The following is a 13,727-nucleotide window of genomic DNA, read 5'->3' as shown; positions in this document are numbered from 1 at the left end:
CTTTGTAAACCTCTCACATAAACTGTTATAATCAACATTATTAGCAAAATTAGTTGTAAGGTCAGATGTACTATTTATTTTAATTAATTGTATGTATTTGTTAATCATATCTTGTTATATAATTGTGTTTTTTTCTGTCAAATTATTTTATTTATAACGCCTACTCATAACATAGCCATAGGCTATAATAAGTAGACAAATACTGTTATTGGTAAAATAAATAAATAAAAAAAATATATATATATATATTTAATAAAACGTACACAATTTTAATATTGTATTAAACATATTATTATATAGGTATACTTTTATTTTTGTTTAAATATCTTATTGTTTTGATTATTTTTGAGATTGAAGATTGTTTATGAAAAATTCTTCGATTTTCTTAATCTCCGCCATTTTTTGTTAATAGTCAATTCTACTATACATACACTGACAACAAGATGGCATTTTAAAAGAATCATAGTAAAAATGATGTGAACCTCCAATGGATATTAATCTTTTGAGGATATATTTTTGTATACATGTTGAAACGTATCCTAATGGTAATGTATCATCAAATTTGCACGGAACTCTAGTGTCACTACAAATAATTAAATTAATTTAATATCTGAAACATTGTTAGTTTAATACTTACATGCATTTCTCCACTAGAATTCCTTGTTTAATGAAAGTGCCATTGTCATTAATTTCTGGAGTTTGTATAATATAACGCCATTCGTTTTTTGATGTAAGACCGGCTTCTGGAAATATTACTTCTGTCTAAAAAATATTTCAAGTTAAATACAAATTTAATGACGAGTTTTACGGTAATATAATATATAGTAAAATAATAGTACAAAATGTATACAAGTCCAGTGTTGGGGAAGTTACTTATTTTTGGTAATTGAATTACTTCCTTATAAAAAATTGTAACGAAATTATTTTTAAGTTACTTTTTTTTAATTTGGTTAAGTTCAATTACTTTTGAGTTTAAAAAGTAACTCAATACAATAGAAGTTACTTTTTTTTCAAAAATATCACTGGAGCTTAATAATCATGTTGTCAATACAACAATATATAAACTAAATAGGTAATGACAATCAACAATATGAAATTATTAACATAATATACTCATTTTGCTACACTATTATTATTATTTTTTTTTTTTATTGAACTTATGCCCGGCACCTATGGCCATTAGTTGCAGGGATTATGAACTGTGGTTGCTAAGGTTGGTATGGTAAGTTGTTGTTACGGTTGTTACGGTATGTAAGCAAACACGTGTAAGTGTGGTAAGGTTTTTACTACTAAGAATCCAGATGGTCACCCATCCGAATATATACCTATATGGTTATATACATACGTATATTAAACATAAATACGTGAGGTGCAGTGGTTGGGGAGCGGTATTATAGTTGTGAATGATATTGTGTAGTAGCGGGGAAGCAGTGTGTCGGCGGTGGCGAAGCTTTGGCTGCGGTTTTGGAGCTATGTGATTTAGAACTGTCTATTTTATACTACTGTGGTAAAACAATATACTCAGATAAATGGAAATTGTATTTAAGTTCTAACATCTATATATCATGCCATAATACATAACGATTTTATGTTGATTGTTGACCCTAAAACTGGAGTGGTAACCCAAAGCATCAAAATAACAACTAATAATACCTAAAACAAGGTGTTAAGCCATGGAAAATTAAATTAGAAGCTCTACTTTAGAATACGACTATTATGCTTATAGTTACATAATGTAAAAAATAAGAAAATAATTGACGAAACATGTTAGAACTTCAATTTTTTGAGGATTATAAAGTGAAATTTTTTTAGAAGTATTTATGTAGCATTTAAATGGTATGACTGCACGCACTTGTATTTATAAGATAATAAAATAATACTCTGTGGCCTGTGGGTATAATATTAATGTCATTAGATAGGTAGGTACTTACTTTTGACTCACAAAATGATTCAAGTGAATCATCTAATATTCTTGTTTCAAAATCATTTATCTAAAATTTAAATGCATTTATATAATTTTAAAATTAGATAGATTTCATAATTTGAAATAATGTTCATACCTCATTCATAGCATCTATATCATAATAAGGATTTAACACAAACTTGCTGGTTCTAATAAGATATGATAAATCTTCTCTAATAATAAAAAAAAAAAAGTAAATTGAGCTAGATTAGTTTTTAGGTTGGTAATTTTATTTGGTGTTTAGGTACCTTGGATAATTATCAATTTTGATGCAATAACTTTCATTCAATTTGCATTTCTCAATTGCGTTTTGTGCAGGTATAAATGAATTGATTTTAATTTTCTCACCAGTTAAAGTTGGAATAACAATTGATGAAGAGTTTGTCAAATTCACTGTTGATGAAACTATAACTCTTATATTTTCAATACTAGGAACAGGAACATTTCTAAAAATATATTATAATTTTAAAGATCAGTGTATTTGCAATGAAATTTAACAATTCATTTTATATGAATAGTTACTAGGTTTTTACTGTGTTTGAACTAGAAATAAAAATACAAAATGTTGTTCGCACTTGTTCCATATTATATTTTGTTTTTTTTATGAGCCCAATATTTGAAAAAATAACATATAACTCTATAAATATTATAGCAACATGGAACACATTACATTTTTGGATTCTGAGTGGAGCGATGAATGTACTGATTTTACAATGATGTGTATTTTTTTTATTTAGTTATAATTTTTTTATAAGCATTTAAAGTTCGAAATTTGACAAAAGGCGTAAAAATCGCGAAAATTTGGATATTATTTTGATTTTGAAATTCCTAACAATTTTTATTTTTAAATATGAGATTTAAAAATATAATACAAGATTCCTTATCTATTTTTATCAAAAAAAAAAAAATGTCTATAAGAGAATCAAATTAAATTTTTTGAGCGTATAAAGTTCAAATTTTTACAACATTGGATATTCACTCGATATATCATGTAGCGATTTTCTTATTTTGTTGTAATTCAAAAACAAATAGGTAACCGTAGACACTTAAGATTTATATCATATGTTTATTTTATCAATTTCTATACTTGATAAAATTTTCAAATTATTTTGATATGTTTTGAGCTGCTTACGGATAATTTCAAATTTCAATTTTTTTAGTTTTCTTTCTATAGTATCAATAAAATTTTATTTATTGTCCCAAAAAGCATTAAAATTTAATACAAGACTCCCGATATATCGCTTAAATGGCAGTTGAATTTTTTTATATAAGCATTTTAAGTTCAATTTTTAGCAACTTTTTTCAAATTTCAAATTTAGAAATGATTTTGTATTTAAAAATGTATAAAATGTTCAACTTTAATAGCCAAGGATTAAAAATTTAGATCAAGGTTCCCCGTAAGTAGGTTATTCTGTAACCAAAATATCTCAACGTAGTTTTTTTTATAGTTGTCTTATGTTCAAATTTGGAGGCAGTACATAATAATAATAACATATTAACAAAGAATAACAATTTTAGTTATTTTGTTGTAATTTTTTAATATTATTTCAATTTACATTAATAAGTAATAACAATTTAAACATAATGTGAAATATCCATACTGACAAACCGTCACCGCTTAGAATCGTTTTTCGTATACAATGATATTATAACATTTAATTCAAATTTAACACCATCCATTATACAGTGACCCACTTTTAACCTACTGAACAGCAGAGCAGCATCCACTTATCCACCTTTTTTAATTTATATAGTTTAATTTAAAAGGAATGCTTACTGTGTGAGTTCGTAGTAGCTATATTGAAATTGATATTACAAACTATAATACTGACTATTTACTGACAATTCAAAATATGGTCGTTATATTTTATTAAAGTTGAATCTCAATAATTAATAGCGTCCTTATTAATATTGGGTGTAACATTGGGGGCTGTGATATGTATCATGGTTTGATGTACATCAAGGAAATGTAGGTCAGGCTGATCCACCTGGTGTAAAAGTTCTTGCATCTTCACTGTAGGTACATTTAGTACAACACTAGTACTGACTATTTTAATACTGATATTAAGCATTTTATGTACCTACCTACATATGTGAAATACTGGAATGATTCTGCATTTTAGATACTTTTTAACTTTTATACATATTACTTATATTATTATAAAGTAAGGAAACCTAAATAAGAATTATCTGTTAACTTACTTTTGATCTTCATTATAAGTCGTGGTTGTAGTTTCATTATCCATAGTCCATATATTTTCTTCCCAGTGAGAATTATTGTATAATACAAAATGATTGTGTTCTGCTAGGGAATTAGGCCACTGAAACTATACAATTAAATTTACTTAAAAAGAACACCCTTACACTCCCTAAGGTGTTTAGTAAAGACAATTTAAATGATATTTAAGAATAATTTAAATTAAAAATATATTTATACAAGTACTAATTTAAAGTATATTAAGAGTAGTATTTAGTGTAGGTGACATATAAATTGCCTTGCACATTTAGGTAGGTGACCTTTTTTCACTCAAATTCCCTCCGGGTAAATACATTTTGGTTTTTGATATAACTCTAAAAAAAATTACTGTACATGTAATTTTCATTGAAAGTTTAAATAAGCATTTTTTATACACCATAACATTTTCAAAATATTCTAACTCGTTTTGAACGATGTATAGGCATATACAATTTTTGACAATTATTAATTTTAGATTCTGAGCGAAGCGATGAATGTATTGATTTTACAATGATGTGTGTTTTTTTTTTTAATTTTTAATTTTTTTTTTTTTGTCTGTCATCACCTTTTAGGACAGTAAAAGTGCTTCAATTTTCTTCAACAGTAACTTTTCTGATAGGAAAGTGAATCTAGTTGGTACATTGGGGGGTCAAAGTAAAAATTTCCCAGTAGTTTTCCAAAGCGACGTGAAAAACAAAAGAAAAATTAAGGAAAAACATTAATTTTTACGCAAAAACTGTTTTCGAGAAAATCGATTTTGGTTATTAATGTAACTCTAAAACAAATGACCGTAGGGACATGACATTTTGACTGAATGTTTATATTAGCATTTTCTATACACGATAAAATTTTGAAAATAATTTGACTCTTCTTGGGCTGTGTACGGACATTGTCAGTTTTAAATTTTTTTAGTTTTTTTTTCTATAAATATCAATAAAATTTTATCTGTTGAGTAAAAAAGCTCGAAAATTTAATAAAAGGCTCCTAGGTTATTGTTTCAAAAGCAGATGAAAAAATTAAAAATCCTTAGTCACAGTTTTTATTTATAAACATTTAAAGTTCAAATTTTGACAAAATACTGAAAAATCACGAAAATTAGCAAATTATTTTGAGTTGAGAATTCATAAAAATTTTTCTTTTTAAATCTAAGATTTTAAAATGTAATATAAGATTACTCATAAGTTTGTCTACCTTTATCAAAAAAAAAATATCTACAAGAAACTTAAATTAAATTTTTATAAGCGTCTGAAATTTATATTTTTACAACATTTGATATTCACTCGATTTTATTGTAATTAAGAAACGAATGACTGTAGATACTTGAAAATTTCACTGAATGTTTATATTAGCATTTTCTATACACCATGAAATTTTGAAAATATTTTGACTCTTTTTAAGCCTTTTACGGACATTGTCGGTTTTCAATTTTTTTAGTTTTTTTTTCTATAAATATCAATAAAATGTTATTTGTTGGGTAAAAAAGCATGAAAATTTAATATTAGGCTCCTGATATATCGTTCTAATAGCAGTTGAAAAATATTAAAAATACATAGGTACAATTTTTTTGTATATGCATTTAAAGTTCAAATTTTGACAAAATTTATCAAATTTATAATTTAATAATTATTTTGTAGTTAAAAATGTATATTATGTTCAACTTTTATAGCTAAAGATTGAAAATTTAAAATAAGGTGCCACGTAAATAAGTAAATATATAAATTACTTTATTCAAAATAATATCATCAAAAATACTTAGTAATATCATAGGCTGACTGACCGTTTTCGCTCAGAATCGTTTTTCTTATACAATGATATTATATCATTGAATTCAAATTTAACACCATTCATTGCAGTGACCCACTTGTAACCTACTGTACAGCAGAGGGACATCCACTTTTTTTTTATTAATATTCATAACAAAATATTCGCTCGGTCAAAAAACTTGAAACTGTTAAAAAAAAGTTCAGTGTAAATCCATAATAGTTTTGTATGAACGTCTGAAGTTTGAATTTTGACAAAATAATAAAATTGCATACTTAAGAAGTATGAAGATATGCAAACTTATGAAACATCTTGTATCAAATTTTAAAATATTAGATTTAAAAGAAAAATGTTTATGAATTTGAAACTCAAAATAAGTTGAATATTAACGTGATTTTTACGCATTTTGTCAAGATTTAATTGTCATAAAAAACTATTGTGGGTTTACGCTCAACTTTTTTTAATTTTCACTAACAACAACATACGATGAACTTGTATTACTTTTTCAAATTAGGGAATTTTAAATGTTGACCTCTCCAACTAGATTCATTTTCCTACCGGAAAAGATACTGAAGTTGAAATTCAAAGCATTATTTCAACTACTTATCGTGTATATAGATATGAACAAAAAAAAACCCACACATATGATTGTAAAATCAACACTTTCATAGCTCCACTCAGAATCTAAAACTATTTATTTAGATTAATATTTTATTGAAACGCATTTTAGTTAGAAATGCTTATCGAAGTGCTCAAAAAATTCGGAAGTAATCTAAGTCGAATCCGTACATTATAAGTCATTATCAACCATTATAGTTATATTTTAATTATAATTAATACCCAGCTACCAAATATATTTTAATTTAATAAAAACTGCACAATACAAATAAAAAATACTGTCGGTATGAGCTTTTGTAATTATACATTAATCACTTTGTATTATATATCATGAAATATTAATAATAGTATAATATTGATGACCATGTTAAACATATTTTTAGATAATATATACATAAAAACACAACAATGCCAATTATAAGCATTGTAAGTAAAGCAATAAAAATAAAATAAAATTATAGAAAATTCAATAAGTTGCGTACAAAGTACAAAGATCATAATATATAATAGGTAGTTATTTCAGTATTTGTATATTACAGTGTTCCATGAAGGGAAAAGTTACCTTTCATAGTTTAATAATGTATTCTTTTAAAAGTGAATCAAATATATTTTTGTACAATAAGAAGGTAATGTCCAAACCTTTACTGACACTTAGGTACCTACTGTACAGATTATACTAACGTTAATTGTTACAACAATGAAATAGTAAATAAATGTAAATCGTAAAAAAATTGCCATTACCGTACTAATGAAAGTCAGTATAAACATCAGCCATGGCAATTCGGTCATTTTGTCTGGATACATCTTTATATCAAAAAATAAATAAATATGAAATGTAAGTCATAAACAATTATTATTAATTGATACAGGTAAACAATACTATGTTTTATTATTAATATTATGTATGCACACAACCAGTCTGCTTAACCACTTTTTAAACACTGATGGTCGCTAGTCTAGTGAAATAATTGGGAGCCGTGATGTTGGACATTAGTGGAAACGTCCATTAGTGGCAACAAACAATTTATTGTACCGGTATCCATTTAACGTCACTGTTAATTATCTGATCAATTATTGAGTATTTTCAAAACATGTAGGTATAACAATTAAGATCATTCGAGTTAATGTTCGTATGTATATTATAATGATATACAATAATAGAGCAAAATGTACCAAATAGTATCTACGGGTTTATGGTTGGTAAAGGATATGGGAGAGAAATAACGACGTAAAACATGGCTTGTCCACCTGGAGGTCGATGATTCGTTTAAATATAGTTCTTCTAAATTGTTACTGAATTGTTTTGTAGCCCTTTCAATATGCAAAGTAGGTAAAAAAAAATTATTTTGAAATATTTGTAAAATGTATAATTACATTAATTACCTATTTAAGTGTTAACAACAAATCATAAACACAAAATAATACATGAAATTTGTCCGGATCATGTTTAAATTTTTTTCCTATAGTTATCAAGTTAAATTAGTAAAATTTAAAAGTTTATAAATTAACTTATTGCCATACTTTATCGTCTGTGTAAAATCTTTTAAAACCGGATTCAGCGTTCAGAATCATTGTTCGTTTCTGGAAATCCAAAACTCATTAATCGTCTCGACATTTGACGTGGGTACACTGCTGGGTATACAAAACACACACACTCAATATCTATATTGTGGATATAATACCTATATTGTATTGCCAAATGTTACTGGACCTTTTGGACCCTGTTTTGTTATTTATTTTTTTCAAAAACATTATACCTACGTGTCTATATAATATTATCTGTACAGACCAAACTATAATATACATCACATGTGTATCATATATATATTATATATACTACAGCGCAGTAATCTTTATAATATGATGGTACTCTGCGATGCGTGCCGATAAATCGTTAAAACGTAGGTAGGTACCTACTGCTCAGTTGAATATTATTATTATTATTATTATTTTATTATAATCCCGTAAGGTTGGCGATCGCCTTTCACGTTTTTGTAAACACTTACAACAAAATATAAGGAATGTCGAGCAGACTGTGCACGCCAAGCCAAGAGGCGTGTTAAAAGAAAATAATATCCTCGCTCCTCTAGTACGCATTAATCAAACGATTTCATTGGGTTCCAGGATCCGAACAAGTGACTACACGTAGATATCCTTACAGCTGATATGCATGGGTAAATCGCATTACGCAGTTGAATATTTATTATTCAGGGCTTGGATCTTTATGTGGTAAAAAACGACGAAGTATGTGCATACGAATGCACTAAAAAAAAAGCGCAAATATACGGTATAAAACGCACTTATTTTTTTTATAAAATATATATTTTTATGGGAATAAAATTGTTATCCAGGTTACCCCAACGAGTTATGATTGGTTCTGGAGGTAAGGGTGCGTCAAATGCACTTGTATAATGGTGCTTTTTTAAATATTTTTTTTACAATAAATAAAATGTTATCAACCGTACCAAATTATATTCTCCGAAATTCTATATGAGCTACGAACTCTTGGTAAAAATAATTCTTTTTTCTTTAAAAAAATATTAAACAGTAACTTTCCAATCATAACAAATTTATAATTAACAATCGTTTTGAATTGGGAATACATTTATCATTAATTATATTGAGAACAAAACAATTTCGTATTGCTTCACAATTTATCATTATTTGTGTTTTTCGAACTTGAATTATACATAGGTAATATGAATTGATGATATTAATTTAAAGATATATATGATGAGATCATATTAAAGATTCATGATTGTATAAATTTACAAGAACATTTAACAAATATAAAATAATTGGTGTAATTTAAATGGGCTGTGTTTTAATACCAGAAAATGCAAAGTAGGAATTAACATTCAATATTAAAAAATCTAGTACTAATTATGATTATTAACTAAATAACGTTTCTATAAAATCAGTTAATTAATTTGTCTACTCGGCTATCACTTTTGACTCTAAACAAAGTTTCAACAGTCATATTGAAAAAATAACAAATAAAGCATTCTTAAATTTTGGTTTCATATCGCGTACATGTTCAAATTTTAACAAATACGATTCTTTAAGATTTTTATATTTTGCATTTGTCAGATAATATGCCTCCCTTATTTGGCATTCTGATAAAATTTGTACAACTCTCGAAGCAGTCCAAATCCCTTTTTTCCGTTATTTGTCTTTCGAATTCAAAATAGACCGCCAACGACATACCTACTGAATATAATGATTTATTATAACTTACTTTAATCTAGAATAATTAAATAAAAAAAAATGTTCTAAGAAATAAAAAGTATTATTAAGAAGGTGGGTAAGCGGAAGTCGCTCTGCTGTACAGTAGGTTACAAGTGGGTCACTGTAATGGATGGTGTTAAATTTGAATTCAATAATATTATATCATTGTATAAGAAAAACGATTCTGAGCGAAAACGGCCAGTCAGCCTATGATATTACTAAGTATATTTGATGATATTAGATATTATTGTGAATAAAGTAATTTATATATTTACTTATTTACGTGACACCTTGTTTTAAATTTTCAATCCTTAGCTACAAAAGTTGAACATTTTATAAATTTTTAAATACAAAATAATTATTAAATTTTAAATTTGATAATAATATATATATATCATACTATACTATATCATACTATATATTATCTAAAAATATGTTTAACATGGTCATCAATTATACTATTATTAATATTTCATGATATATAATACAAAGTGATTAATGTATAATTACAAAAGCTCATACCGACAGTATTTTTTATTTGTATTGTGCAGTTTTTATTAAATTAAAATATATTTGGTAGCTGAGTATTAATTATAATTAAAATAAAACTATAATGGTTGATAATGACTTATAATGTACGGATTCGACTTAGATTACTTCCGAATTTTTTGAGCACTTCGATAAGCATTTCTAACTAAAATGCGTTTCAATAAAATATTAATCTAAATAAATAGTTTTAGATTCTGAGTGGAGCTATGAAAGTGTTGATTTTACAATCATATGTGTGGGTTTTTTTTTTGTTCATATCTATATACACGATAAGTAGTTGAAATAATGCTTTGAATTACAACTTCAGTATCTTTTCCGGTAGGAAAATGAATCTAGTTGGAGAGGTCAAAATTTAAAATTCCCTAATTTGAAAAAGTAATACAAGTTCATCGTATGTTGTTGTTAGTGAAAATTAAAAAAAGTTGAGCGTAAACCCACAATAGTTTTTTATGACAATTAAATCTTGACAAAATGCGTAAAAATCACGTTAATATTCAACTTATTTTGAGTTTCAAATTCATAAACATTTTTCTTTTAAATCTAATATTTTAAAATTTGATACAAGATGTTTCATAAGTTTGCATATCTTCATACTTCTTAAGTATGTCATTATATTATTTTGTCAAAATTCAAACTTCAGACGCTCATACAAAACTATTATGGATTTAAACTGAACTTTTTTTTTAACAGTTTCAAGTTTTTTGACCGAGCGAACATTTTGTTATGAATATTAATAAAAAAAAGTGGATGTCCCTCTGCTGTACAGTAGGTTACAAGTGGGTCACTGTAATGGATGGTGTTAAATTTTAATTCAATGATATAATATCATTGTATAAGAAAAACGATTCTGAGCGAAAACGGTCAGTCAGCCTATGATATTACTAAGTATATTTGATGATATTAGATATTATTGTGAATAAAGTAATTTATATATTTACTTATTTACGCGGCACCTTGTTTTAAATTTTCAATCCATAGCTATAAAAGTTGAACATTTTATACATTTTTAACTACAAAATAATTATTAAATTATAAATTTGATAAATTTTGTCAAAATTTGAACTTTAAATGCATATACAAAAAAATTGTGCCTATGTATTTTTAATATTTTTCAACTGCTATTAGAACGATATATCAGGAGCCTTATATTAAATTTTCATGCTTTTTTACCCAACAAATAACATTTTATTGATTTTTATAGAAAAAAAAACTAAAAAAATTTAACACTGACAATGTCCGTACACAGCCTAAAAAGAGTCAAATTATTTTCAAAATTTTATGGTGCATATAAAATGCTAATATAAACATTCAGTCAAAATTTTATGTCCCTGCGGTCATTTGTTTTAGAGTTGCACCAAAAACCAAAATCGATTTTCTCAAAAACAGATTTTGCGTAAAAATTCCCGTTTGTCCTTAATTTTTCTTTTGTTTTTCTTGTCGCTTTTGAAAACTACTAGGACATTTTTACTTTCAACCACTCAAAGTACCAACTAGATTCACTTTCCTATCATAAAAGTTACTGTTGAAGAAAATCCAAACACTTTTACTGTCCTAAAGATGATGACAAACATAAAAAAAAAAACAACAAAAATCATTGTAAAATTAATACATTTATCGCTTCGCTCAGAATCTAAAATTATTTTGCAGTTAAGAATTTGTAAAGTGTTCAATTTTTAAAGCTAAGAATTGAAAATTTAAAGCAAGGTCCACGAAAGTAGTTGATTTTGTTCAAAAACTCTAAAAAATATATAAACAGTTATTTTTAAAAAATTATTTTAATTTTAAATTTGGACGGAAATGGACATTTAAACGAAGAATAACGTTTTAAGTTTTGTGTTGTAATTTAAAAATAAAATTCTTCGATACTTAAAACTTCTAAAGTATTCTATCATTATATTATTTTGTCAAAATTCAAACTTCAGACGCTCATACAAAACTATTATGGATTTACGCTGAACTTTTTTTTAACAGTTTCAAGTTTTTTTACTTGCGAACATTTTATAAAAATAAAAATAATAAAAATAATCACACATCATTGTAAAATCAATCGCTTTGCTCAGAATCTAAAAGAGATTACCTACACTATATATTTTTACATAAAGTATTAACAATAGGTACCATAGATTGTTCATATTTGTTAGAACAATTAATAAAAAATCTACAAGAAATTGTTTTTTAATTAATAATACTTGTAAAAATTATTTACGTTCTTTACCTGCAAATATATTGATGACCACGGAAATACTACAGAATTCAATTTATTTTAGTTATTTGTAAAGTATGGTTTAAAATTGTGTACTATATGTGTATATTTTTAAATGTTTAGATGTTTATAATAACTGTTCTCCTATAAAAAAAAAAATGAATTTTAATGTCATTCACTAACATTAGTTTTTAATGCAAACCTTTCATAATTTATAGAAATACACAAAGATATATTATGAAAAAAATATTTTGTAAATGAGGCTGCTCTTTCCGTAAATAAAGAAATAATAATAATAATATTAAAATATCGATAATAATATATCGATACCTATATAGTAATTATATGGATTACTTATACCTGTATCAATATTTTACCTAATAATATAGGTAATCTAAATAAAAATAAAAATAAAAATCTACTTACATAAATAACATAATTATAATGGCATAGGTATTCTAATTTATTGATTTAAATGGCTGTTGTATTAAATATGTTTCTACAACATTGTATTACCACTGGTAATAAACAAAGGTAACTAGGTAGTTAAATCAATGGTAATGTGTACATTCGTTTTTATAAAAAATCAGGATAGTAGATTTGACTTACGGTCCGTAACCTAAAATGTATTTCACAGCCTACGATTTATGAAGATTACCAATTAGATAGAACTAATTTTTGACAGAATTTATAATCGTTTGAAAAAAGGGGCATAATGGCATAATATGTTATCAAATAAACCTCTGAGTACGGTACAGTAATTATAATAATTTCATTTATAAATTGGATTTATCAGGGCTGTTATGAAACAACTTGTTTTGAACATGTTTAAAATACGAATTCAAATTATCTTAAACGTTTTGTTCATTGTTTGAAACAAATAAAACATATTATGTTCAAAAAAATCCAAGTGAATATTGAGTTTTTTTTTTTTTTGGTTTATCATTAATAATCAGGGCTTGTAAGTTCATACCTTAAAAAATGCCTAAATAAGCATGCATTTATGCACTCAAAATTGGCAAAATATTCATTGAAATATGCCTTAAAAAGTTAAAAAAAAATATGGATTTATATGCACTAAATATCTAAAAGTATGCTTCTAACCATCGAAATACTTTCTTGAATGTCACCACATTGCCCGATTTTCAATTTTATTTGTTGGAGGGGTG

The 13,727-nt window shown here is 25.8% G+C and overlaps 1 protein-coding gene across 1 annotated transcript; it reads right to left on the bottom strand.

Annotated features, from left to right (window-relative positions):
* Nucleotides 1-405: 405 nt before the first annotated feature.
* Nucleotides 406-7,382, bottom strand: LOC132952794 (protein spaetzle-like). The gene is made up of 7 exons (XM_061025229.1): nt 7,320-7,382; nt 4,166-4,290; nt 2,212-2,409; nt 2,061-2,136; nt 1,928-1,991; nt 638-758; nt 406-583 (listed from the first exon to the last, which is right to left on the bottom strand). The coding sequence occupies exons 1-7, from the start codon at nt 7,380-7,382 to the stop codon at nt 406-408; spliced, it is 825 nt and encodes a 274-aa protein (XP_060881212.1).
* Nucleotides 7,383-13,727: the final 6,345 nt, after the last annotated feature.

This window comes from Metopolophium dirhodum, chromosome 1, assembly GCF_019925205.1.
Source record: "Metopolophium dirhodum isolate CAU chromosome 1, ASM1992520v1, whole genome shotgun sequence".
NCBI lineage: Eukaryota > Metazoa > Arthropoda > Insecta > Hemiptera > Aphididae > Metopolophium > Metopolophium dirhodum.
This window is presented reverse-complemented; position numbering and strand designations above follow the sequence as displayed.